The sequence below is a fragment of the Chelonoidis abingdonii genome, chromosome 9 (genome assembly GCF_003597395.2).
Source record: "Chelonoidis abingdonii isolate Lonesome George chromosome 9, CheloAbing_2.0, whole genome shotgun sequence".
NCBI classification, from domain to species: Eukaryota; Metazoa; Chordata; order Testudines; family Testudinidae; genus Chelonoidis; species Chelonoidis abingdonii.
In genome coordinates this window covers 39,789,604-39,816,110 of record NC_133777.1, presented here as the reverse complement: position 1 = coordinate 39,816,110, position 26,507 = coordinate 39,789,604, and the positions used below count along the sequence as shown (strand labels likewise).

The 26,507-nt window shown below is 48.8% G+C and overlaps 3 protein-coding genes across 10 annotated transcripts in view; 1 reads left to right on the top strand and 2 right to left on the bottom strand.

Annotated features, from left to right (window-relative positions):
* Positions 1–2,045: 2,045 nt before the first annotated feature.
* Positions 2,046–6,133, bottom strand: POLR3K (RNA polymerase III subunit K). The gene is given in 5 exon segments (XM_032794669.2): positions 2,046–2,586; positions 5,560–5,611; positions 5,614–5,640; positions 5,960–6,018; positions 6,021–6,133. Coding segments are annotated over 5 exon segments (324 nt in total). The 5' UTR covers positions 6,079–6,133; the 3' UTR covers positions 2,046–2,458.
* Positions 6,134–6,165: 32 nt separating this feature from the next.
* Positions 6,166–20,549, top strand: SNRNP25 (small nuclear ribonucleoprotein U11/U12 subunit 25). The gene is given in 8 exon segments (XM_032794670.2): positions 6,166–6,197; positions 6,199–6,230; positions 6,233–6,286; positions 6,752–6,886; positions 8,529–8,634; positions 11,102–11,176; positions 13,187–13,249; positions 17,124–20,549. Coding segments are annotated over 7 exon segments (474 nt in total). The 5' UTR covers positions 6,166–6,180; the 3' UTR covers positions 13,242–13,249; positions 17,124–20,549.
* Positions 19,167–26,507, bottom strand: part of RHBDF1 (rhomboid 5 homolog 1) — a 95,848-nt gene continuing 88,507 nt past the window's right edge. For all 8 annotated transcript variants that reach the window (XM_032794666.2, XM_032794665.2, XM_032794662.2 and 5 more), the window contains 4 exons: positions 24,136–24,211; positions 22,111–22,211; positions 21,644–21,797; positions 19,167–19,938 (listed from right to left, as the gene is read on the bottom strand). In XM_032794666.2, the coding sequence (XP_032650557.1) occupies positions 19,519–19,938; positions 21,644–21,797; positions 22,111–22,211; positions 24,136–24,211 (751 nt within the window). In that variant the 3' untranslated portion in view covers positions 19,167–19,518. The remainder of the gene's footprint in view (positions 19,939–21,643; positions 21,798–22,110; positions 22,212–24,135; positions 24,212–26,507) is intronic.

Below are 26,507 nucleotides of genomic sequence, written 5' to 3'. Positions count from 1 at the left end.
AGCAACATCTTAAATGTGCTACCTGCAGAATGTACCAACTGGTTACTGGCTAGGTATAACCTCACTCTCATAGGCGCCACTTTCAAAACTAGTTGAGTGTGAAAGGAAAGCTCCAAGGACAGAACCCCCAAAGTGGGGTGCCCCTTGCAGCGTTTCTTTCACGACTAGATATGGTTTTTCAAAGCACAGCTGTAACAAGAGATTTTTGCTCTGAATGTTCTGAAATACCTTGCAGCACCTTAATAAAGGCTTGCAGAAAAACCTCAGAGAGGGTTTAAAAACATCATAAAATTCACTTTTCTCAAGTGATATAATTAAGGTGGTGACAGTATCAGGAAACTTTGGCTTGCATAAAATATTAATTAGTTTTAAGATTAAAGTTCTAAATAAGTAGAAACTAATGACAGTTGAAATTTAGAAAATCCAACATGGCTGACCAAAATGGCAGAGATGGGGATAATGCAGTTCAAATTTAGATAGTGGAAAGTTCTAGCAAACAAGATGGCATCAGGGAGGAGCTCAGTTATCTAAAAATAGGATAATTTAAGAGGGGAAGAAGCGAGTCAGGACGTACAAATATGCTAATAAAAAGAAACGGATCTAGACAGGAAGAGGAAATATGCTAACATATGGAAGCAGATTGGCTGAGCTAGACAAATTATGTTAATGAGTTGACCTTGAGCGATCAACCAGTATATGAGGCAGACAGCCAGCAGGCTGAGACTGTAGTGAGTTAGACATTAGCGGGTTCGACAGCAGACTGAGAAGAGCAAGAGTAGCAAGACATCAAAGGAAGACAGCACTACCTGGGAAGATCAAGAAGCTTCAAAGATCATCATCAGCAGAATTCTAAGGTTGCCTTGGCAACAAACAACTGCCTGCTAGCAGCTACCTTGCCAGCAGCAGCATCCGCCCTTTTACCTCCAGCTTGAAGAGAGACCGCACCTGTAGAGACTACACTCCCTAAAACTAAGACAGATCAGAAGGACCTAAGATGGTACAGAGTGAGTTTTGAATATAAGTGTAAGTCTGATCTTCTCTTCTACTTATCATTTAAGAATGTATGGCGCAGTGTGTAAATAAAGCTGGATGCCTGTGTCTTGAGTGAGATCTCCCCTACCCGTCCTGCAACCAATTGGCCAGCATTTGCAGTATTTTAAATGTTTAGTATTCAGTGTTAATGTTGATGCTAAATAAATGTTTAAATCTGTAAATACGGTAATGGTTTTTCATATGTGTATATAGAGGTCATGTATACCACACTGTATTAAGTACGGGGTTAAATTGTATCACGAAAACTAAAAGCCTTTGTGTATATGGGATCCCTATATGCATGTTACATTGAAACTACTGTATTTCCTGTATGTGTTAGACATCCTACGTAGTCTGTCTTTTTATTTTGTCGTGCCGCTTTATTGTACAATTCTTAAATGTAATTCTATTGTGTTTTATTAAATCCTATGTATCTTTTCTTGCCTTATTAAATCCACTGTAATTTATGGCTTATGACTTATATTAACTCCCTAAGGAATCAAAATACATCAATATAAGTTAGGTTTGAATCCTACTGTGTATCAACACAGGGATTTGCACTGGTTTCACTAGTTGCTGAAGGTTTTTTAAACACACCATTCGTTAAACCAGTGCAACTTTGAACACAGACAAGGCCTCTGTTTAAAATAAGCCTGAAAAAGCACTGTGGTATCCTTAGTGTCCAGCACTCAGGACCTTGATTTTAGGCCTTATGAGATGGCAGGCACCTCCACTCACACACTGGCCTCCTACCATCCAGGCACAGGAGTTAAATATTGAAACACAAAACTAAAATGACAATTCCTCTCCATCAGTCTGATCATGCTCCTTATATGCTGCATCTCTTTTCCCTCATCTTTCACCTGTCTTTTTTTTTTCTCCTTTCATTCATAAGCAATCTAGGGCAAGGGGACAGGCTTTGTCAGCTTTCTGTACAGAGCATAGTACAACAGGGCCCCAGTTCTGTGAGTTCAGAACTGATCCAGGGGAAGAATCACCCGCTGAAGCAATAGTATGACGTAAACATTTTATTTGGCTGCTTCTCATCTAGATACTGACCATTCCTGTCATTTCTTGGCCTGCAATCTTAGATCACAGCTGTGGTTAGTAATAAACGATAACAATGTATCCCTATAAAAGAGCAGCGTTGCAGTGGAAACTGCTGAATAAATAGATTTTAAAATATAATCTCTAAACAGAGGCAGCTCTTTGTTCTAACAATGTTTGCTATCAGGAAAATGTGCAGTATATGCATAACCTTCAGCCCCTGGACCATCAGATTATGGGGAATGCCTGCACTAGCAGCAGCCAGTGTTAATTTAATATCATGCACTAGTCCATGTTACCATCTTTCATACAACCAAGCTGGGGAATTTTCAAACAAAGAGCAAAAACGATACTGAAGAACTTAAATCTGAAGCAAAAATTAGTCCCTCCACCTGTGGCCGCACTGGGCATTACAACACTTATAGAAAGTGGTCATGGGCTCATCAGCTGATCTGGTCTGAATCTGCATGAAGTAGGCCCGAGGATGCTCACACTTGGGACACGGCTCTGCAAAAGAAACCAGAAGAACTCCAGTGAGTACAGCTCCCAGGGCTAGCAAAGCAATTCTTCGTTCTGCCAGAGGAGCTCACTTCTAGAGCTGCTCTATCTGAAGGGATAGATTTCAGCCTTCCACAATCCATTCAAGAGCTATTTCAAGATGTCCACTGGCTCACTTTTTACATGATGGGAGAACTCAGATGCCAATAGATGAATTAATGCCAATGGATTTAACATGTTGAGGACTACCTGCTTTCTAAGATATGGGGGGGCACTAATGCTGCTCTCATAGCCGCTGAAAGGCAGGGCCAGAAGCCACTTCTTTCCAGGCAAAAATCTTGCATTTCCCTACTCCCAGTGGGATCTGTCCCTACCCTGCAAGCACAGAAATGGCAACAGCTCCATGCAAGTAAGCAGACCCAGAATATGCTGTTCAACATATTCATAAATGATTTGGAAAAAGGGGTAAACAGTGAGGTAGCAAAATTTGCAGATGATACAAAATTAAGTCCAAAGCACACTGCATAGGGTTACAAAGGGATCTCTCAGGAGTGGATGACTGGGCAACAAAATGGCCAATGAAATTCAATGTTGATAAATGCAAAGCACTGCACATTGGACAACATAATCCCAACTATTCATATAAAATGATGGGGTCTAAATTAGCTGTTACCACTCAAGAAAGATCTTGGCATCATTGTGGATAATTCTCTGAAATCATCCACTCAATGTGCAGAGGAGGTCAAAAAAGCAAACAGAACATTAGGAACCATTAGGAAAGGGATAGACACTAAGACAAAATATAAAATACCACTATATAAATCCATGGTACACCCACACCTTGAAAACAGTGTGCAGTTTTGGTCACCCCATCTCAAAAAGATATTACAATTGGAAAAGAATAGCTAAGAGGGGATGTGATAAAGATCTAGAAAATCATGACTGATGAGGTGAAAGTGAATAAGGAAGTATTATTTACTCCTTCTCATAACCAGGGCCAATCAGAGGGGGAGCCAGGAGGGCCATTTGGCTTGGGCCTCAAGCTCAAAGGGGGGCTCAAATTTAGAAACTTGTGAAACTTATCAAATGCCAACAAAATTTACAACTTGTTTTTATGCACATTCCTATCAGACCAAAATGTGACACACACTCTCATCTTAGAGCTGCAAATTTAAGCAAATAAGAGATGTGATTTGGTAAAAGACATAATTTTGTTTGTTATTTGATACAGATTTGTCAGTCATATTAAAGAGTTAAAAATATTCATAAATATTAATATATCGGTTCTGCTGGCACAAGATTAGACCGTGATGAATGTGTCCTCTCAGATCAGCTGATTATATAAACAAACCACTACTAATGGCTGCTGCTGGATCAAGTGCATGTCTAAAGGGAGAGAACTGTCACATTTTAGTGTCTTTATAGTTTTATGTCTAGTTGACTAAGGAATTAATGTGTGAGAATTCCTCCTTATTATCTTCATATGGTACCTACAAGAGGTGACTAGTTGGTTGAGCCTTAGCTTGGTAGCTTAGCCATCATCATAGGCTTTCATAGTTTATAGGCCCAGATTCAAGGTGAACATTTGTGAGGACACAAATTTGAGATTTTTGGACATTATCCCTCTATCTGTATCCGTGTCTGTGTTTACTATACATATGTCATCCCTTTGTCTTCAGTTCAGCCTATTGTATCTTGCATACCTGAGTTTTGATTCAGTGATAAAGATAATAACCTGTTTCATTTTGTGTTCTAAATTGGTATTCTTTCATTTTAAGTCTTTTCAGCATTTGTGTACATGTTTACAGTAGAAGATTTCAAGTGTAGACAAACTACTTATTTACAGCAGAATATTTCAAGTGTGGATAGCAACATATTTACTTTTGAACATTTCCAGCATCAATAGGCTACTTATTTACAGTAGAGCATTTCAAGTTTGGATAAGCTACTTATTTACAGCAGAACTTTTCCGATATGGTTGGCTACATGCTTCAGCTCAGCGGTTTGAGCATTGGCCTGCTAAACCCAGGGTTGTGAGCTCAGTCCTTGAGGGGGGCCATTTAGGGATCTGGGGCAAAAATCTGTCAGGGATGGTACTTGGTCCTGCTGTGAAGGCAGGGGACTGGACTCAATGCCTTTCAAGGTCCCTTCCAGTTCTATGAGAATAAGTATATCTCCATATAACATAACAGCTAGGAAAGACATTTTGTAGTTAGCTTGCATTGTATTTTTTACATTGTGATTTACCTTTTTCTAGAGTCCTTGTTCCTCCTTTTTCTCCACTTTTGCCTTACTCATTTTTGTGATTTGTATATCATCAGTGAGCTCCCTCTGAAAACTCTTTTTTGGTGCCTTATTTTCTTTTCATGTGTCGTCATTTTTTATTTTTATTATGGCTAGGGGCCTCAAAAACTGGAAGTGGCTCCCGCCTCTCTGGACCTCTGCGGCCTGCTCATTGTACAAGAACTAGGGGTCACCCAATGAAATTAATAGGCAGAAGGTTTAAAACAAAAGGGAGTGTTTCTTCAGCTAACAGAGTCAACCTGTGGAACTCATACTAGGGCATGTTGCGAAGGCCAAAACTATAAGGGGTTTCAAAAAAGAATTAGAGGACAGATCCATCAATGGCTATTCGGTAAGATGCGCAGGGACACACCCCCATTCTCTGAATGGCTCTAGCCTCTGACTGCCGGAAGCTGGGACGGGATGACAGGGGATGGATCACTTGATAATTCCCCTGTTCTGTTCACGCTCTCTGAAGTGCCTGGCACTGGCCACCATCAGAAGTCAGGATCCTGGGCTAGAGGGACCGTTCTTGTACTGGAGAGAGGCTGGGAGCCGGCTTGCCGGGAGCTGTTCCCTGACTCAGCTTGTCCGTCATATTCTGGCTCAACTCCCAGCCCTCCCAGGACAGCTAGCCGGGGGGGGGGGGGGGGGGCAACAACCAGGCATCCCCAGCCGAGCCCCGAGGATGATACTCGCCTGCCGTGGAGTCCACGTTCTCCCACGTCGCAGCACCACCCAGCACACATTCACCACCTCCTTCAGCTTCGGTACTTCCGGCTGCTCACCTGTGGGACAACAGGGCCATGAGGCTCCAGCCGGCCCCAACCTGATTCACCCAGCGGCCTGGGTGGGGGTGCCTATGCCATGGCATGAGCCACACCCACATCAGCCCCACCCCACAGCAACCACTCCACACCCAGCAGACCCTCAGGCCAGGCTCCGCCCGCAGCGACCAGCTCCGCCCCAGCATCCCCAGGCCAGGCTCCAGACTCTGATTGGTTGCTCTGCCCAGGAGCGGCTTTTGGGCCTGGCAGTCTCCGCCCACCGAAACACATGCCTCGCCAGGGCAGGCGGCAGTAGGGGCACTGCCGCCAGCAGGGGTTACCTTGCGCGTGACGTTGCGCACGTAGGGACACGTGGTGCACGCGAAGCGTGGCATCTCGCGCCTTCCTCAGCCACCAGCACGTTCCCGCAAGCCGGGCAGAACAGGAGCATTCCGCTTCGGGTCACGTTGCAGCCCGCCTCTTCCCTTCTCCCGGTCACGGGAAGCTCCGCCCGCGCTCAGCCCCGCCCTGCTGGCGAGCCGCGCGCGCGGTGATGGCGGAGCCGGGCCCGAGAGGAGGAGCTGGCGCACGCCGAGGTGCTCGAGCGTTCCAGGAGGGACTGGCCCGCCTCGTGCAGGACCCGCTGCTCTGCGATCCCCGTGCAGGCTTGCTCGCCCCCCGCGCGGAGCTCCCCTGTCCTGGCAGCGCCAAGCCCCGCCCCCAGGCGACATTGTGCGCGTCACTCCACTGCGTCACACACACACCCTCCCCCCGCTCTGGGGCGAGCCGGACAGGAGCTGGGGTCGGGTCCCGTTCCGGCCGTGCCAACGTGACTGCGGAGGCAGGGCCCGGAGAATGGGGGGTGGGGGGGCAGGCCCTGGAGGAGCTTGGGGCGCAGGGGTTCAGGCATGGGCAGTCGGGGGGGCAGAGCCCTGGAGAAAGGGGGGTGGTGGGGAGAAAAAGCCCGGGGGGGGGAGGGCTGTGGAGGCGCTGGGGGGTAAGGATTGGGGCCACGCGGGGGGCCAGAACCCTGGGGGGGGCAGGCAAGAGGGCAGAGCCCCATGGCTGCAGGTGCCAGATGCTTTGAGTCACACCCCTCAGAGCGCTAACAGGGCCGTGGGGAGCAAGGTGCACCTGGTGGTTCATCTGTCTTTCACTTTTTGGACAGGTCACCGTGGAGGAAATCAATTCTCAGATTGCGCTGGAGTATGGCCAAGCCATGACTGTGCGAGTGTGCAAGGCGGATGAAGAAGTTATGCGTAAGTCCCTGACATGCTTCTCTCCCCACCCGTGGCGCGCTACGCTGACTGTCAGGGTTGTGTTGGGAGTCTCTCTGGGTATGTCTACACTGCAATAAAAAGTCCACAGCACTGAGTCTGAGTCCAGGTCAGTTGCCTCTGGCTTGCAGGGCTCAGCCTATGGGGCTAAAAATTGCAGCATAGATGTTTGGGTCCAAACTGGAGCATGGAGGGAGGGATAGCTCAGTGGTCTGAGCATTGGCCTGCTAAACCCAGGGTTGTGAGTTCAATCCTTGAGGAGGCAGCTTAGGGATCTGGGGCAAAATCAGTATTTGGTCCTGCTAGTGAAGGCAAGGAGCTGGACTCTATGACCTTTCAAGGTCCCTTCCAGTTCTATGAGATAGGTATATCTCAAATTATTATGGGCTCTGAGATCCACCCTTCTTGTGGGAGGGTGGGTGGCTGGCTATAGGTCTTTTATAGCAGAGTAGACATTTTATCGAAGATCACACTGACGGCCTGTCATAGATCACTGGCCAGATCTTTGATCTAAAGAGAAGGGAGGGGCTACAAGCCCAGAGAAGTGGGTCTGCTCCCATGTGCTACTTCAGGGGTTGTGTAGGGCCTACCCCTACATACATGTATGCATGACATGTATTTGTCATGTTAAATGGCACACATGCAGGGACCATGCTGAATAATCTCCCTTGAAAAATCTCAGGCACATCTTAGCGCTCTGGAGCATTGGTCAGTTAGAAGTTGGAGTGAGGGGAGAGTGGTAGAGCTAGCTGGGGTAGTTGCTTGCAGTTAAGTGGCACTGGGCGTGTGTTCAGCCTCCTACTGAAGCCAGGCTGAGGTGGGGTTGGATCTGGGGAGGACACTGAGACCAAGGTTCAGTTCCCACATCTCTTGCCACTTGATCTAGTGCCTACCCCACTGCTTAGCTCACTGTGAGGTGACCTTCCCTAGGGGTGGCATTGATGGGCTCTGGGGAGGAATTCCATGCTTGGTGAAAGAAGGCTATCTGCAGGGGCTGGGTTTTGAATGGGATCAGAAGGTTGAGGAGGAGTTCTAGGAAATTCAATCCAGTACACTTAATTATTGAGCCAGCTAGTAAGCCAATGCAGCAGGTGCTGTGTCTGAGGTTGGGCAGACCCCTCCACATGGCACCCTACCATGGTAATATTGTGAAGAGGGCTAGATTGGTAAACTCCTTGTCATGCATGGTTCTGAATACTGCCAGAAGGGTATCAGAGTGCTGGAGCTTAGTGCCTTCTCACCAGGCCCATGCAGCCCAAACCATCTTCTGAGTCAGACACACAGGTTGGGGCCTAAAATGCTGTGATGCAATAAAGTAAAATACTCCTGTGTGGTAGTTGATACAGCCAGACAGATCGTCCCTACCTCATTTCTCACCAGCTGCCAAGCTGGTTTTGTGTCAGCCAGTTCCCAGCCCTGTGCAGTTGTGGCACAGGCTTTTGGATTGGAGCATTAAGGAAAGCCAGTCTTGGTGTTGCTCTTCATTCTCCACAAATAGCACAAAGCAACTCCACTGAAAGTGCATCTTCCAACAGGTGAGGGCAGGGTCTGGGAGCTGGAGCTCTGCCTCCCTTCGGACAGCATCTCTGGGGCCATTGCCAGGTGACACTCTTTTCCCTTTTAGCTGTCGTGGTGGTACAGAATGCCAGTGTCCTGGACCTGAAGAAGGCCATCCAGCGATATGTGCAGCTGAAGCAGGAGCGGGAAGGGGGCATACAGCACATTAGCTGGTGAGTTGGGGGCTCCCCAGGGGAAAGGGGGTGCTATGGGCAATCTGATGCACCTTGATACTACCGTTTCTCCTACAACAAGAGGAGTGTAAAGCAGCCACCCACACAATCCTGTTCATTTCCTTTTGTCTCTGAGGCACGTAAATCCTGGCCTTCATTTGTGTAATCAATCCAAGAGACATAACTGCAGGTGGAATCCCTTGTAAAGCACATGTGGGGCAGTAAGAGCCTGAAGGCCCTACCTCCGGGGTCGGCAACCTTTCAGAAGTGCTGTGCCGAGTCTTCATTTAGTCACTCTAATTTAAGGTTTCGTGTGCCGGTAATACATTTTAATGTTTTTTAGAAGGTCTCTCTCTACAAGTCTATATAGAATATAATAAACTAGTGTTGTATTGTAAAATAAACAAGGTTTTAAAAATGTTTAAGAAGCTTCATTTAAAATTAAATTAAAATGTTGATCTTACGCCACCGGCCTGCTCAGCCTACTGCTGGTCTGGGGTTCTGTTCACCTAGGCCGGCAGTGGGCTGAGTGGGGCCTGCGGCCGGGACTCCAGCTGGGAAGGGTCTGGCAGCAGAACCCCAGAACAGCAGCGCGCTGTGTGGGGCTGGTGGCTGGGACCCCAGAATGGCTGTGGGCTGAGCGGCTCAGCCCACTGCCGCTCAGGGGTTTCATCCTCTGGCTCCTGCCAGCCAGGATCCCGGCTGCCAGACCCACTCAGCCCACTGCCGGTTTGGGGTCCCAGCCCTGCCCACATATGGTGGGTACCTAACTTCTCCCTGGTTCTGGCCCATTCTCTTCCTCTCTCTGCACTGAGCTGAGGGTGGGAGTGCACTGAGCACAGGGCTGGGGGTGAAGGGTCTGACCAGGACCTAGAATGAAGGAGGGGGCTCAGGGTTGGGGCAGAAGGTTTGGGTGCGGGGGCATTTACCTGGGCAGCTCCCATTTGGTGTAAGGGGTGCAGGTGGGAATGTGACTCCCGTTTGATGCTCAGGGTGGGGATGTGGGGGGGCTGGGGATGTGGAGGGTGCAAGAGTCAGGGCAGAGGGCTGGGGGCATGTGAGGGGGTGTAGGTGTCAGGGTAGGGGGGCTGGGTATGTGTGGGGGTGCCAGAGTCAGGACTGGGGTCATGGGGCGGGCTGAAGGAATCAACAGAGGGCTGGGTGGTACAGGGCTCAGGGCAGGGGCCTGGGGTTGTGTGGGGGTGCAGGGCTCAGGGCAGAGAACTGGGTGTGTGTGTGGCAAGGGGGGTCAGGACTCAGGGCAGAGGGCTGGGTGACTCCCCCCACCCCAGAACCCCCCAACCCTCACCGCTCCTTGTCCCGACTACTCCCTCCTGGGACCCCACCCACTATCTAAGCCTCCCTGCCCCTTGTCCCCTGACTGCCCCCCTAGGATCCTACCCCCTACCTGTCCCCTGACTCCCCCAACCCTTATCCACACCCCTGCACCCAGACAGACCCCTGGACTCCCATGCCTGTCTAACCGCTCCCCGCCCCCTGACAGGACCCCCAGAACTCTGGACCCATACAACACCCCCACCCCCGCCGCTCCCTGCCTGCCCCAACCCCTCTCCACACTCCGCCTCCTGACAGTCCCCCCAGAACTCCCAACTCATCCAACCCCCCCAGCTCCTTGTCCCCTGACCACCCTCTCCAGAGACCCTTCCCACCCTAACTGCTCCCCCAGGACCCTCCTTGCTCCCTGTCCCCTGACTGCCCTGACCCCTATCCACCCCCAAACAGACCCCGGGACTCCCATACCTCATCCCACCCCCCTGATCCCTGACTGCTCCCTCCAGAACCCCCCCCCCCGGGATCCAATCCCCCCCATCCAACCCACCGCTCCGGTGCCCTTGCGCCTCCCCCCCCGGCCCCCTTACCATGAGGCTCCCCGCTCATCTGGAGCCCTGCAGCCGCCGTGCGTGCACCCCAGCCCTGCCCCTCAGAGCGATGTGCGCGCAACAGCAGGGCTCCAGATGAGCGGGGAGCGTCTTTACCTCTCCATGGAGACAAACGCTGCCCTGGGGGAGCATGCAGCCCCAGCCCCCAGAGTGCTGCACGCGCGGCAGCAGGGCTCTGGGGGAAGGTGGGGGAGGGGCTGGCGGCTTGGCCAGCGCTCTGGCCTGGGATCGTGGACCCCGCAGCTTGCCGCGTCGGCAGGATTTTTAATGACACGCAGAGTCCCAGCATGCAGTCGCATGCCATTAAAAATTGGCTCACGTGCCATAGGTTGCCGACCCCTGTCCTAGCTGCTCAGTCACTCCACTCTGGAGTGACCTGTGATAGCTGAGAACAGAGCGGGATTTCACTCCTTTCATATTTCGGGTACCTCAGGGAGCAGCGCTTACGCTCACTGAGTCGTGTTCATTTCTGTCCCCTCTGTGCTGTCACCTTTATTCTCTGATCCTTTGTGGGTTGCTGCTGTTCCTGCTGCCCTCTCTTAAGTCACAGAATTTTGCCTTTACAGGACCTACATATGGAGAACATATCACTTAACCTTTGCTGGAGAGAAAATGACAGATGACAAAAAGAAGCTGCGAGAGTAAGTAGCAGGATTTTTCTATCTTCACTGTGCCTGTGGGGACTAGGAAGAGGCCTGGCTTGTCAGAGTGCATGTCTGTAAAATGTTTGTGTGTGCAAAGGCTGGTCTTGTCCCTTTGATTCTGGTTAGAGTTTCCAATGGAAAGCTTGAGAAGTGTGACTGCATTGCTTCATGGAGTGCTCCCAGGGTTGGTGTCACATGAGCAATCTCACATGCCTGAGCCCAGGTCAGGGAGAGAGGTGCAGCGTTTTCTCCCTGGGGGAATCTGTGACCAGTGAGATTGACCAACAGCCTCCTTAAAACAATGTTTTTAGCTAACCCCTGCAACAAAACAATGAGAGAGGGGGAGACTTTCTAACAAACAGCCAACACACACATTGAGTCTCATCGAGTCTTATGATTTTCTATATGCTCAGTTAGACAGGCTTTCCTCTTCAGTTACAGGAACAAAACAGAAGCCACTTATATTCCTCCAGCCAGACCAGAACCTCCTGTGTCTTTGGGTTTCCCATGTGGGTTCCCTCTTGTTCAGACTGTTCCCACAAAAGTGGGCTAGAACCTTTAAGGCTACTTCTCTGGTTTGGTCTCTTAATGAACTGCAGCGGAGGCAATTTGGTGACTGTTAGTAAGGGGTTCTCTTAGAAAGGCCTCTCTCCATAGGTTGGTTAGCTCCGTTATGCAGTGTGAAAGATCCTGCCCGACTTATGATACACCACTGACAGATCTAGAGCCAACATTTATAATTATTATTAAAGGGACACCCCCCCACCCACCCCCCAGTGTCTCAGTGCCTTTTTCTCACTCTCTCGGCTTCCCTCAGAGTGTGCATGACTTCATGCTCTTGGAGGGAGCTCAGTGGGCAGCATGTATAACAAGACAATATGTTGACTTGATGTTTCAAAGTCAGCAAACCTTGAAGTTCAGCAGAGCAGTCATGAGTCCTTTTTCCTGGTGAAAAGCTATTTCCGTGATTTGCAGTTACTGAGAGCAGGTTCTGCATTCCCCAGGCTATTGCTGTTTCCAGAGCACCAACCACAGGTATGCATGGTGCTTCCCAGATAAATGACAAACACTCTGCCCTGAGGGGCTCAGTTTAAATTGGCCTGACAACACCATAGATGCCAACAGACCAAGGGGAAAAGAGGCAGGGGGGTTACTTTTCCTCAGGGAGCAGTGTGCATGTGTGGGGTGATGGGACTGGGAGGGCAGAAGTTAGCTGGGACCAGGGGTAAGTCAGTCTTTTTTTGGTTGTGATTTAACAGGCGGTGAGGACAGGGAGCAGAGCAAGGAGCTGTGCCGTTGGTTGAGAGGCTGAAGGGAGTCATGATAACACAGGAAGAGGGAGTGAAGAGTAGAAGGCAGCAGGCATACCAAGGATGAGAGTAGAAAACAGGCTCCTGGCCCTGCTCAGTGGTATGTCCCTGGGGATCTAAGTAAAGAAGTTTATAAACCATCCCAGCTCTACACGCACTTAGTAACATGAGAAGAAGGGAGCAGCGCCAGCACCTGCTGCATTTTCTAGCTATTACACACACACTGGCACTGGGCACACTGGAGCCAATCAGACTGGATGAATAAAATTGGCAACCTCCATGCACAGACGGAAGGCATGTTTCCTAAATACTGTGTACAGATTGGTGGGTGCAAGAAATGCCTTCGCTACAAAAAAAAAACCAACCCTCCCGCCCCCTCCCCACCAACACTGCCATGCATGCATGATTCTCTCACGGGGGACAGGATGAGAGAGAATGAGGTGCATGTGATGGATGTTAGTCATGTAACGTAATGTATTGCATGACTGCAGGCCCTGAGTTACTGCAGTGATGGGGTAGGAAGCTGGATAAATGGACTAGAATTCTCTGGTCACATGACTGTTTGGTGTCCTGCCAATAACATGGTGCCCATGTCTCTCCTTTAAAGTATGGACTCTGCCAGGTGAGGAGGAGTGTGTGGGCTGGGGGCATGTAAAGATTTGTTCCTGGGCATATAACAGCATAACTCTCTATGCAGGTACGGCATCAGAAATCGTGATGAGGTCTGCTTTATAAAGAAACTTCGGAAGTGAACTTACAGGTATGTCCTAAAGCTTTCTGCACACATTCTGTAAGCCTATATCTTCATTAATTCAGGACCATAGTGCTTCTGCTCATGGAGGCCAACGCTGCAACTCTCAGCTCCTGGAGCGCTCAGAGTTGTTGCTGTATTCCAATTACATTCAGCCGCTTGTCCTACTACATTTCCAGGTCTCAGTCACATAGGCTGGATTGAGGCTGAGTGGCCAGACATGCCTCATTGTAAGGCACTGCGACTGTTACTGATATCAATGGGATTACTTACCTCCCCTTAATAGTATTTTCAGCTAATAAATACTGTTCTCTGAAGCAGCACTTTAATTTATAGTTAATGATTAATTCAGTGCTTATATAAACCACATAGCAAGAACACAGCTAAATCAACCTACATGTTGAAAGCAGTGGAAACAACTGGTTCAGGTATTTAATAAATCACCCACTGTCAATGGAGTTCATGCACTTGGTTAAAGTTGATATGGTTAAAAAAAATTATTGACGCATTTCCCAGATATCCTTAATTCTGAGCTACAAGATTATAGTAGAACAGCAGTTCTAGTTCAGTTGAGGTCAAGAGTCACCTACTGTTTAAAACACATCTATTCTAAATACTCTAAAATCCACAAGGCGACGTGAATTGTTACAAATTTCTGTGGCTCGTGGAGACAGGTGCATTCAGGGTAGGGTTAGTGATCCAAATTTGGGGTCATTTGAGGAAAGGGTCCCCTCCCAAAATATCAGCTACTTACAAAAATCTGTTTTTTATTTTTATTTTTTTGCTCATACTTGGGGCTCAGACTTGCTTCTTTATAAACAGACCTCATCCTGATTTTTGATGCTGTACTTGAAGAGAGAATTATGCTGTTATATGCCCAGGAACAAACACTTTTTTATATCACCCAAACTGGTGTTGCCCCCCGGTTGTAGCCCCTTCCCATTTGGGGAATCAGTATTGAAAAAGTTACGGAGTAAAGTACACTACTCCAGCGTGAGTTGGCCCGAAGAGTAAAATGCATAAAGGCAGACTGTTGTGACAATAACTGGGTGGCTCAAGGGGTCATGCTGTGGTAATTGAACCTGAGCTGCACTCATGTATTGAGAGTTTGAGCCCTTTCCTTGGCAGCTGTCAGAGAATGTATGTTGTGCACACTAATTGCTCTTTACCTGCATTCTGCTGGGATCCTTTTGAAAGTTTGGCCCTGAGACCAAAATTTCTGGTTTAAGAGCAATATTGTCAAGTGTTCTAAAATCCACATGCAGCCTTGGTTTTGGTTCAGTATTGTCAAGGAAATTAGCATTAATTAAATATAGGGCAGATGAAAGACTCTAGTAAGCAATAAGGAAAATGAAATCCTGATGCATGCCCCTTCACCCTTTTCCTGTACAACAGGACTGTGTGTGGTCAAAGAAAAGCAAGTGGCTGGGCCAGTCAGTCAAGGGGATCCTGATACACTGTCCACTTAACATGAGCTGCTGCTAACACTTTCAGATTCTTAAAACTTTTGGGGGGCAGAGACAGGAGGGTGGGAGGTGATGTCAGAGCAGTGCCAGGAAGTTGGGGGTGGGGTTCAAGCTGGGGGCTCTGCCCTTTCGCCAACCTTTGATTTTTAGGGCTGTGCTTTGGCATAGCTACTGAGGGGCCAGTCCACCAGTGGAGAGTAGCCTTTACAAGTGTCAGGACCCATCCCAAATGCTGTTTTTTGAAAACCCAGTTTGATGATTAGAGCTTGGATGAAAAACTGAGATTCCGAAGATGTAATTATACTAATTTTATGATGATTCCTCCATGAATAAGGGATTGTCCTCAGAGACCTTTGCTTCCTGGTGCTCAGATGCACGGACAGGATCATAAGGGAGGAAATTTTGGCATCTTCCACCTTCTTGAAATTCTTCAGTCAACCAGAACCAATGGAGGCCACAGGGGCAGAGGCTGACTCTTTCAGACCTTGAAACCAAAGTCTGAACAGACCCAGGGGTCTAGCCTCAAGGGCTTCCTTAAGCAGAGGACGTTGCAGACAAATCTCTCTGTACTTGTGGGCGCTGGGAGTGAAAGTCTGACAGGTTAGATACCCAGAAGGCAAGTGGCCTTCTCCCAGACACTTCAGGTACAGTAACTCCTCACTTGAAGTCATCCTAGTTATTGTTGTTCAATTAGAGAACACACTCATTTAAAGTTGTGCAGTGTTCCTTTATAACTCTGTTTGGCAGGTGCCTGCTTTGTCCACTGCTTGCAGAAAGAGGAGCCCATTGGAGCTAGCTGGTGGGGGCTTGGAACCAGGATAGACCAACACCTCACTATCAGCTCCCCTAAATTCCCTGTGCAGCAGCTGCCCAGCAGGCTATCAATTGCTGGCAGTTCAGCTGTCCCACCCCCCACTGCCATGTGCTGCTCCTGCCTGCTGCGGGGGAGAATAATGTCAGGGTGTCCCCTGCTCCTACCCCCACTTACCCCATTTCCATAGAGAAGGGGGTGGGGGGACAGAGGGAGCTTGCTCACAGCAGCTGCTCTCAACTCGCTGATCAACTTAAAAAGGGGAAATGCAAATCTATCTCTGTCTGCCATGCTGCCTCCCCTCCCTCCATTTGTTCTGCCTTGTAGAGTGTGAGGCTACATTAACATGTTAAACCTTGAGGGCTCAGCAGAGTGCTAGTTCATCGTTTAGCAGTAAGCCATTCCCTGGGAAGTATCCCACCCTCTGACTTCTCCACCTCAACCAAGCTTCACAGTCGTCATTGCTGTGTACAGTATTAAATTGTTTGTTTAAAACTTATTGTGTGTGTGTGTGTGTGTATATATTTATACATATAAAATATAGTCTTGTCTGGTGAAAAAAATTTCCCTGGAACCTAACCCCCCCATTTACACTAATTCTGATGGGGAAAATTGGATTTGCTTAAAGTCGCATTTTCAGGAACATAACTACAACGTTAAGTGAGGAGTTACTGTACTGTACATGGGTGTCTGATACTGAGAACACAGCTGGGCAGCAAGCACACCTTTTAAACCTGCTTCCTTTACTTTTTTGGTTCCACCAGACCCCAGAACCAGACAGCACCCTAACTGCGAGGGAACACTGATTTTTTTTGGAGGAAACAAGTTTCCAGCTCTGAGGAGACCAGAGTTCATATCTGTCCAGGCATGCAACTGGAAGGAACTGAGGTGTGGAGGCCATTCCGCCCCCGTCTGTAATCTCTCCTTCAGTACCTCAGTGAGACTGAGGGGCCGTGGTGCTAGTAAAGCCACACAAGGTGGCACAGTACCCATAAGTGGGAATATGCAGTGCCACTTGTAGAACTAAATGTTCTGTAAGGGCACAGTGCACTGCTGGGCAACCATAACTCTTTGTTAATGAAGATTGTGGGCAGTTAATGTAGTTAAAATGCTTTCAGGCAGTATGAGTATTTTCAACACTGTAACAAGTATATAGTGTGTGCTTACTAAACAGTTCCAGTGTCTGGCTGGCATTTAAACTAGGGTGGCCAAAATTGTCAGTCTTGGTTGATTAAAGTTGGGCACCTCAATCCATATTCCTGCATCTAATAAAGTGAACTGGTTTTCCAAAAGCCAAAGGAAGCAACAGCAGCAGCACTACACCACCAGGCTGCTTATCTAGGTGCCTAACTTTAGATACCAAGATACAAAAACTTGTTTTGGTTGCATGATATTTTTTTAAGTGCCAAGCTCCTGGTAATTGATGTAGGAAACATTGTGCCTAATACAGGCTGCTTGATTGTTCTAGGGTGACTATAAATAAAACACAGCCACAGACAACACTCAGAATGCCAAGCTGGTGCACAAGGTCGCTTGCCAGCCTAGCTGGCCTGTGGAAAGCATGGAGGCAGTAGCAATATCTTAATTTTAAACTCTTTGATTACAGCTCCAGTGTTTCTGCCTGAAAAGGACTAACTCCAGGTTGTTACTGCAGCAGGACCAGCCTGCAGATTCAGCATCTTTCCAGAAGAGAAACTTATGGCATTTCAAAGAGCAAATGCAGGAGGCAATGAAAATTCTCTGATAGGTTAGTGTTTGAATGTAGTGTTCGCTTTTGCTGTGCCCTGGCTATGAAGGACAAATGATGCATTTTGAGGCTTTTCAGAGCCCTCTGAAGTTCTGTCTGCCGGAACTTGATGCCACTATAGTCACAACCCCAAATAAAGGACTAAGCCTAATAAATTTACGCAGCTGTCTTGACCAGACTTTGGTCATGAGGAAACAGACACGGAAGAAATCCAGCCCACAGAGAGGCTATATTGATCTTGAGCTACTGCTAGCTTAAAAAATGGATATGGTGAAATTGGATATTGCCTCTAAGAAGCCATAAACGGTGGCATGAGGCCTTGAGCCCAGAAGATGGGAATCAGACCAACAGCAGCTAGAGAGCATGCATGTAGTGAGAAAACTAAGGCATTTGTTGCTTTTGTCCTGCCCTACCTCAAGGAGCTTGCTCCCTTAGTGAGATAGGCAGGATGTGATGGCCTCGGAACAAGGAACTGGCATCTATAAAACAAGATGAGGCAGCAGTTCCATGTTGCAGAATGCCAGCCTGTGTGTGTTTAAATAAATTTAATAAAGATGGTGTGATAGGTTTGACGGAAGAGCGGAAGGCATATAGAATCAGGGTCTATACTGGTCAATATTCATCCTGTTCCTACAGCAACTGAATCACTACCCAATCAACATTTTGGAAGAATTCTCTGAAGGTTCTCATCCAGCTGCGCCACCTTGCTAGAAAACCTCTGAAGTCCAGGATATCTATGGTAGCATTCTCTGAAGTGATTCCAGTTCCATGCGCAGGGCCAGATAGAACTGCAGAGGCTCAGTGTACAAATGAGCCCCTGGGGTAGGGAGGAAGGATTTAGATTTATTAGGAACTGGGGAACCTTTGGGGAAAGGAGAAGCCTATACAAGAAGGATGGGCTCCAACAAAACCACAGTGGAACTAGACTGCTGGTATGTAAAATTAAAAAGGTTGTAAAGGAGTTAAACTGAGGGCTGGGGGCTAGCCAACAGGTTCAGAGAGAGACATCCCTTAGGGGAGGAACTGTTAAGAGGGATGCTCTATAGCAGTGGCCCCCAAACTTTTCAGGGTCATACCCCCTCTTACCTCTGTTCCCCCTGAGCTGGGGGGGGGGGGCAGAGCCCTGGGCACAGGGCTGGCAGCTGGGTATCACTCCCCATGGGGGTTGGCCTGGACCCCAGCTGTGTCCCCCCTCCAAACAGTCATCCAAGCCCCACAGTTTGGGGACCTCTGCTCTATAGCCTAGTAAAGAGGAGAGGACAGAAGTTCATAAAGTACAGATAGGATCTAGAGAGAAACAGGACATTAAAAGATAGGACTGAGTAGGTCCCTTTTTAATCAATTGTGCCAACCTAACCAAAAAACAGAAATGTCCAGGGCTAGTGATGGGACAGGCTCTGAGTTACCACAGAGATTTCTTTCCCAGGTGTCTGGCTGGTGGGTCTTGCCCACATGCTCAGTGTCTAACTGATCACCATATTTGGGGTCAGATTGGCAGACATCCTGGGTTTTGTATTGCAGGCAAGTCAAGCAGGTGGATACAGGGCAATTAAGGTGAAGGGAGCAAATAGAGATGTTCACCATGAGTACAGGTGAGTCTAGCAACAAGCAGCTGATGATACTTATCACACTGATTTTACATGAAGAGCCATCACCAGGTGGGTCATGTAAGGCTACTGTCACAAAGGCTCCAGGCTTAGCCTACAAAATGGTGAGCCTGTAAACTGCCATAGAAAATTCATCATGGCAACTACTACAAAACAGTAAAGTCAAATCATCCTGCTGGGACTGTGAGACCCTAAGACATGGAAGCTAATTTTGCAGCCCGAGGGAAAGGACGTGGCCAGTAGGTGCTTGAGATTGAATGTGCTTAGGATAAAGCAAACAAATGTAGCCATAGACTGTGCAGAATAGTTAACAGTAGCTAAAACGCTACCTTTCCATTTAATCACCACCTTAGCAGTAGTAAACAAATCTGGTTAAAAGTGTAGTATTAAAGTACTGTAATAAAAATATGGCAGCAGAAAAAGTTCAATAAATTGAACAAGGCACAATTGTTCTGTTTTCAGAAAATGTGCAGATCTTCTGAGATAAGGCAAAATAGGTCTGCCAAGTGCTGACAAAACAGTTTAAATTAACCATGGTCAGGGTTAGATGTGTCACAGGATGAGAAGTTTTGTCCATGTGGAACTGGCCCAGCAGCTGCAAAGACAATCCAACTCCAGGACCTGCTCGAGAAGCCAGTCTTCGCCTTTCAATGAAGCTGTGCGTCTAGATCATATTTCTCACAGAACTTGTCTGTGAATGGAATACACGTGAGGAACTCACACCACTCACACTTGATCGGATAGAAATAGAACAGAATCACCAGTCCTGAGAAGAGTCCAATGAAGATGAGCTGGAACACTATAATCTGGCATCGCTTCCGATATAAATCAAATTTCCCAAAGCTAATGTAGGGCAGGAAGGCAAAGGACAAGAAGAGGCCACTGATGAATCCTGAAATGTGGGCAAAGTTATCAATCCAAGGCAGGAGGCCAAAGGCAAAGAGGAAGAGCACCACAGCCAACAGCTTGAAGAAGGCCCTCCATGGCCGTGCCAAGATCTGCCAGCTCTGGAAAAGTTCCACAAAGAGACAGGCCAGGATTCCAAACTGGGATCCTGCAGGGCCCACCTGCAGGAGAAGGATGACACATGTTACAGAGAGGGAGACCAAACAAACCCTGCTATTCATTGCTCCTGCCGGTTCTCAGCTTCACAGAGGTGCTATCAGCCACTGGAATGCTCCATGTCGGTGACACTGAGGAGCTGCCTCATTCTGAGTCAACAGCTACCAGGGGAGCCATTTTCTACCTTGGTGGGCCGGGGGGGGGCAGAAGTATCTGCATCAGGCCTTCTGCCAGTCTTGAGTCAGCCCTCACTCTTGTATGGTAGCATTCAAGCAACAAGCATGATATACAGCTCAAGCTAGATACCAGTATCCAGTGGTGAGGAACAGAAGGTCTCCTCTAGGCCAGTGATACCCAGGCCTCAGTGGTTCAGGAGCCAAATTAGCTATTGCCCAGTAGTGTGAGTTCATTGTTTCATTTATTATAGTGCTATATATTCGCACAGCAGATTGACTGACCAAGTATATTATCATCAACTACAGTTCATTAACACAGTAAAACATCTTGATTGTGTGATTTTACATTGGTTAATAATTAAGTTATTAACCAGCGTTTTAATGTCATGTGCTGCAAAGAGCCCCAGGAGACACATTAAAGAACCACTTGCTGCTTGTGAGCCTCAGTCTGAGTATCACTGTTGTAGGCTCTACCATTCTTCTAAAATGCATCAGGACATCAGCTGGGTGCACGATAGGACTTCTGCTGCCGACTACAGGATGGGGGCAGGGGTGGAGGAAGGTGTGTGAATAATATTGTATGTGCTTCTCCTGCCATGACAGGCTGTTTTAGTTATCTGTCCCTTTTTCCTTGCCGTGGGAACACTCAAAGCCTTTTAAGATCAGGGCCTACCCATAGCCAGCAGCCTAAAGGCAGTGACCATTTGTGGAAGAGTGCAGGCATATTGCTCTACCTGCAGTACAAATATGTTCAAGATCATTTTCAGGGGTAAAGAGAGGGCCATGCCTGGTGGGGGAGTTCTGAAGACAGAGCCCCTAGGTGGTGCCAGCAGCAACTCCCATTGCTGGGATTCTGTTTAAGGCCAGTTCTACAATACAGACCCGTATCAGTCAAGGATATGAAAAATCCACACCCCTGAGGGACCTAGTTATACTGACCTAACCTCCAGCGTAGACAGCCCTATGTCCCCAGGAGATTCTCCCATCAACAAAGCTACTGCCGCTCGGGGAGATGGAGAAGCTCTCCCATCAGCATAGGAGCATCTTCACTTAGCACTGCAGCGGTGGTGCAATGGCTCTTAGACATTAGCTATGGACCTCTCAGTCTCAGGTATGTCAGAGGCCTGGACCCCTGCACTAGGCTAACTCAAGATGGGCCCCTTACTGTGCTAGGCATCTCAGTACCTCCTCAGGACTGTGGGCAGGGCCCGGCCTCCTGTTTCTTGGGGCCATGTCCTGAAAGGGCGAGACCCTCAGAGGGTCCAGAGTGCTCTGGGGATTTTACTGCTCAGCAACTGGACCAGTCGGTCACTAGCCAATAATGCTGCCCTCTGCCTCACAGGCCAGGGAGATGCAGAGATGGCCCATGACAGAAGTGCCAGGAGCTGTCATCCCGTTCCTCATCCGAGTGGTGTCCACAAAGGAGGAGTTGGGCCAATCTGAGGTCCCCAGTCTGGGCTGTGCCAGGGCTGGGTGATGTAAGATTTAGTGCTCTCAACAGGTAACTGGGCCTGTTCGTCTGCCAGAGACCTACCTCCGCTCTGTAGGGCAGGAATATTGCACTGGCCAGGTTCCCAGTGATGCCGCTGAGCAGGTAGATGATGGAGATGCGATGCCAGCCTGCCAGCTTTTCCAGGTCTCTCAGGATGGTCATTTGGAAACAGACTGAAACCAGGCAGTGCAGGATCCTACCAAATCAGGAGAACACCAGAGCTGAGGCAGCAGCTACTAAAGTCCTGTACAGTCCTGCTCTGTAATCCCTGCCCTAGGCTCAACTGTGCCCTCTGGCCTGCCTCCTGCAAGCACCTAAGCCAAGGACATGAAATATTTGTAACTTATTTGAGGTGCAGAGGCTACTGGATGCCTGCTGAGCACAACCAAGCAGGGATAACCACTCCCCACCGCCTGCAGGGAAACAATGAGCACCAGACACAGACACCAACACCTCCCCCCTGCCCCCCACAATGTCAGACACTGGTTTGTTTTTGCAGTGAGACTTACCCAGCGTGGAGGAAGAGGGAGAGCCACAGGCGGTAGAACTGGTCAGGAATCTCTGGGTTTAGGAAGGGCAGGAGGCCACAGACATCATCCATGCAGTGCACCTAACAGAGAGCAAGGTCAGCTGGAAGCCCTGAGGGTCTGTGGGGGGAGGGGGAGGCAGTCACACTAACCATGCTGCAGGCAGTGATGGTGGTTGCTGGGAGATGTACTGCCCTCTGCTCCAGCCATGACAGTGCTGTGCCAGGGGCTGAGGCCTCCAGATGGGCATGGTGAGGGCTGGAGGAGGCATAAGGCCATAAAACACCTGTTTCATAGACTACAAGGCCAGATGGGACCACTGTGATCATCTAATCTGACCCCCTGTATGACAGGCCAGAGAAGTGCCCCAGAATCATTCCTAGAGCAAATCTGTTAGAGAACCTTGCCCTCCACCATGACCCTATAATAGGTTGTTCCAATTACTCTCACTGTTAAAAATGTATACCTTATTTCCAGTCTGAATTTGTCTAGCTTCAGCTTTCAGCCAATGGATCATGTTAGACCTTTTTTAGCTAGATCGAAGAGCCCATTGTTAAACATTTGTTCCCCATGTAGGCACTTACAGATAGTCTCAAGGAGTTATTACAATCAATAAGGCAGGTTTTCTAATCTTTTAGTCATTCTCATGGCTCTTATCTAAACCCTCTCTAATTTATCAACATCCTTGTTGAATTGGCACCAGAACGGGACACAGTATTGCAGCAGTGGTTGCAACAGTGCCAAATACAGAGGTCAAATAATCTCTCTGGTCCTACTCGAGTCCCCTGTTTACGCATCCAAGAACTGCATTAACACTTGTGTCTGGGACGACTCACCTGCCTAGGTCTCTAGAGAACTGAGCAAGATTCATGAGCATGTCCTAGCCATTCCCATCTTCATGTGCATCTACACTTGCTTATACAGCTGCTGGGACTCCCAGTCCCCACATGGCCAGCAAGAGGAACAGCATTCCAGGGCTCTGGTGCTGCACTCCAGCAGGGGCCAGAGTATGGGCACCTGTATTGGACTTTGCAGGGATTTGATGCCCACCTCATTGTGAATAAGTAAAGTCATACCCTATCACCATGCACACAGTGCCCATGGGGTACCTCTCTCAGAAGTTCCTAAAGTGGCCTGAGAGGCATAGCAAAACAGACACCAAAACACAAAGCCTACAGGGCTCAAACATTCTCTTCACTCTCCATGTTACCTAGTGACCCATAATAGGCAGCTCACAGCCTGGAGGCTGAAACCTGGCTAGAATGCAGGCTGGAATATGCTGCCCCCTCCTGCCACACAAAGGTATTGCTCTGCCTGTCTCATTGTAATGTGCCTAGTGCCACAGAATCTAGGCACCTCTGCACCTGTATCACATGGACTGGCCCAGGGAAGCCAGTGTAGTTGGTGACTGCACCCTACAGGAAGATATGCATCTTCCCCCTGCTCACATGGGACAGGGGGAGCCCACTCACCTGACTTCCTGTCAGTGAGGGAATTTCCATATGGGTGTCAGTGCTCTCTGCACCTGCCTTAAGTTACTCCCTGCAACTGTCCAGTTACCCTCCTCCCCACCACTCACATGGAGCAGGAAAGTCACATTCTCTCCTCTTCACGGAGAGGAAGCAAAAAGACCACACAGCACATCATGAGCAGAACTAGAACCAGGGTTCTGGTATCTCACTTTCACCCCTTCACATTCGTTCCTGAATCCCCCCCAGGGCTGGGGGACTGCCTGCAGCACAAATCCTGCATTGGTCTCCAGAGAGGGCGGAGAGTTGCCTTCTCTAACATGTCTGTGGCTCAGAGCCAGGCCTGCCCACCCGCCCCCATTTGAATAAAGGCAGGAGAGCTCTGCGGGCAGTGCAGCCTCACATGGGGCCCACAAGCTAAGGGAAGGAAAGCTGCAAAATCTTGCCCAAATCTCACCAAGCCACTTGGAGGAGACAGAGGACAGGGAAAGAGAAGAGTGAGTGGCCATGAGAACCTGCCCTGCAGCCTTGGCTGTACCTGGGAGCAGAGCGTTGCCTCCTCATGGAAATAGCCCCGCATGAAATCACAGTACTCTCGGGATGTTATTTCACACCTGGGGGAGAAAACAGCAAGATTCATTTGTGCTGTTAGGAGCACCTGCTGCCCTCTTGGAGGAGCCAGCCTTGCTCTGCAGGCCTCAGACCCCCTCAAACCCTGAGTCCAGGCCCCAAAATTGGCACCACAATGCACAGGTTTCAGAGATGTGCTTCCCCAGCACTGCTGTAGCCTCTCCTTGCCAGGGGCATTTGTACCATGCTTTCTGCTGCCATTGTGTGTGGTGATGTCCCCATTAGAGCCAGGGAACCACTGAACAATTCACCCAGCAAACAGAGCCCTCACCAATATCTGCCCCAAACACATCCTGAGTCACCTTCGGCACCTCAGTCAATTGCGCCTCGAAGTCACCGCCGTGTCTCACCCACCAGCCTAATGTCCCGGGTAATCCTGAGAAGGCACAGGAGCTGGCTTGTGCTGCTCTTCCCCTTTCTGTCTAGGGCCCTTGCCTGTAAACCCTTTTGGTGCAGAGACCAGGTCTTCCCTTTTTTCTGGGAGGTGCTCATCATGCTCATCAGGGCACTCGGGCTTGGTGTACCCTGAACGTCAGCCTCCAGTCTAGCTGCACAGCTCTAGCAGAGACACAATTTACACTTGTGCAAATCCCACCAAACATGTGACTCATGACTACATTAGTAGTTGCACTACTACACCAACAGCTATCCAGCCCGTGTAGACAAGGCTCTACATGAAGGCATTGATTTCTATTGGGATTTTGTTCTATGAGTGAGATTGGAACAAGAACCTAAGGATCTCCCCCTAGTCCATTGATTTCCTAGCTGAGGTGAGTCTGCCACAATCTTAGGGGTCTCTAAATCTAGGTACTACAACATCCATTGCACTTTCTTACACTGTGAGAAACCTGAGGCAGAGACTTTGTCTGTCTCTATATGCATATAGCATCTAACACAGAGATCCTGATTCTCTAGGCACTACCACCATGCGATTATGCTGGAAGGTGCTTATGGCTGCCAACAAATTGGTCTAATCACAGACCTTTGTTAAACTGATGGGTGCTAAAATACCCTTCATTCAGGCTACACAGAAGGAGCAATTAAATACCCCTTTATGTAGTGATAACTGGAAACAATAAGAAGCTACTGCCCAAGGTCTAGGACACAGTTAAGCAATGTGGTCTCAGGGTTTCCCTGGCAGTGATTGCAAATACAGGGACTGAGGAATTGATTGGTTGCAGCTGTGTATGTGCGCACGAAAGGAGAAAGCCAGAAAAACTAGCGTAGCCCTGAAAGGGATCACAGACAGCTCCTTAGGGCACAGGACTCACTGAAGAGGCAGACTTTCAAGTTGTGAGCAAGGAACTTCTGTTATTTGTTCCTCCTGTGTTCCAGGGAACAGACTGTGTGCGTCTATTCTTTGTAAATAAACAAGATCGCACCAAAGAAATACCTGACTCTTATAATCAATTTCCCCTACTAATGGAACAACCTCACAAGACCCCAATTATTGGCTATCCACATCGGCCAAAGGGGCACCCGTATAAAGAGCAAGAAGTTCCTCTTGCTGAAAGCCAGCTAGACCATCACACTCATGGTTTGCAGCACTGACGATTCCCTGTCTGTTATTATCTAACCTCTATTGACAGCTCCTTGCCCAGCCTGAGGATCTGGCCAACCAGGGCATCTGGGACAATAGCAGTGGCTAATTATTCCTCCTGCCAGGAAGGACAGGAACCTGGACTGACTGTGACTCTGTTATCATATATGATCCTGGGGTTGGATGATGTCTCCCCTTCTGCCTAAGAGACCCCCAGCACAGGACTCTCCCCTCCATCACTGTAACCTGCCCGCTCTGGCCTGCCTGCTTCTCCCTGCTCCCCTCATCCCTCCATAATGCCTTCCCTGTCCCCCTGACCACATCAGCACTCATTGCTTACCACATCAAATTCAAGCACCCGGCCCTCACTGCAGAACCTGCCATTTGTGCTCTTTTTCCCCTTCTCCCCTCCCAACACGCTCTCCTCTCTGCTCCCGATACACTCTGCTTTGTACCCTTGCTCATGCTGCCTCTGCATCCAGCACAGCCTCCCTGTCGTCACTTTCAAGTGCCTTCTATCTTCCATCAGATCCCTCCATAACTCTGTCATGCCCCAGGAGCCCTCCCTCCCATCTCACTGTAATCCCCAGAGCTCCCTCCGTTAAGCCACCGCCAGTATCTAGCTTTGGCCTGTCAGCTTCCCAGGGCTAGGGAAGCGTCTTAACCTATAAAAGCAGCGGAGAATCCTGTGGCACCTTATAGACTAACAGACGTTTTGGATCATGAGCTTTCGTGGGTGA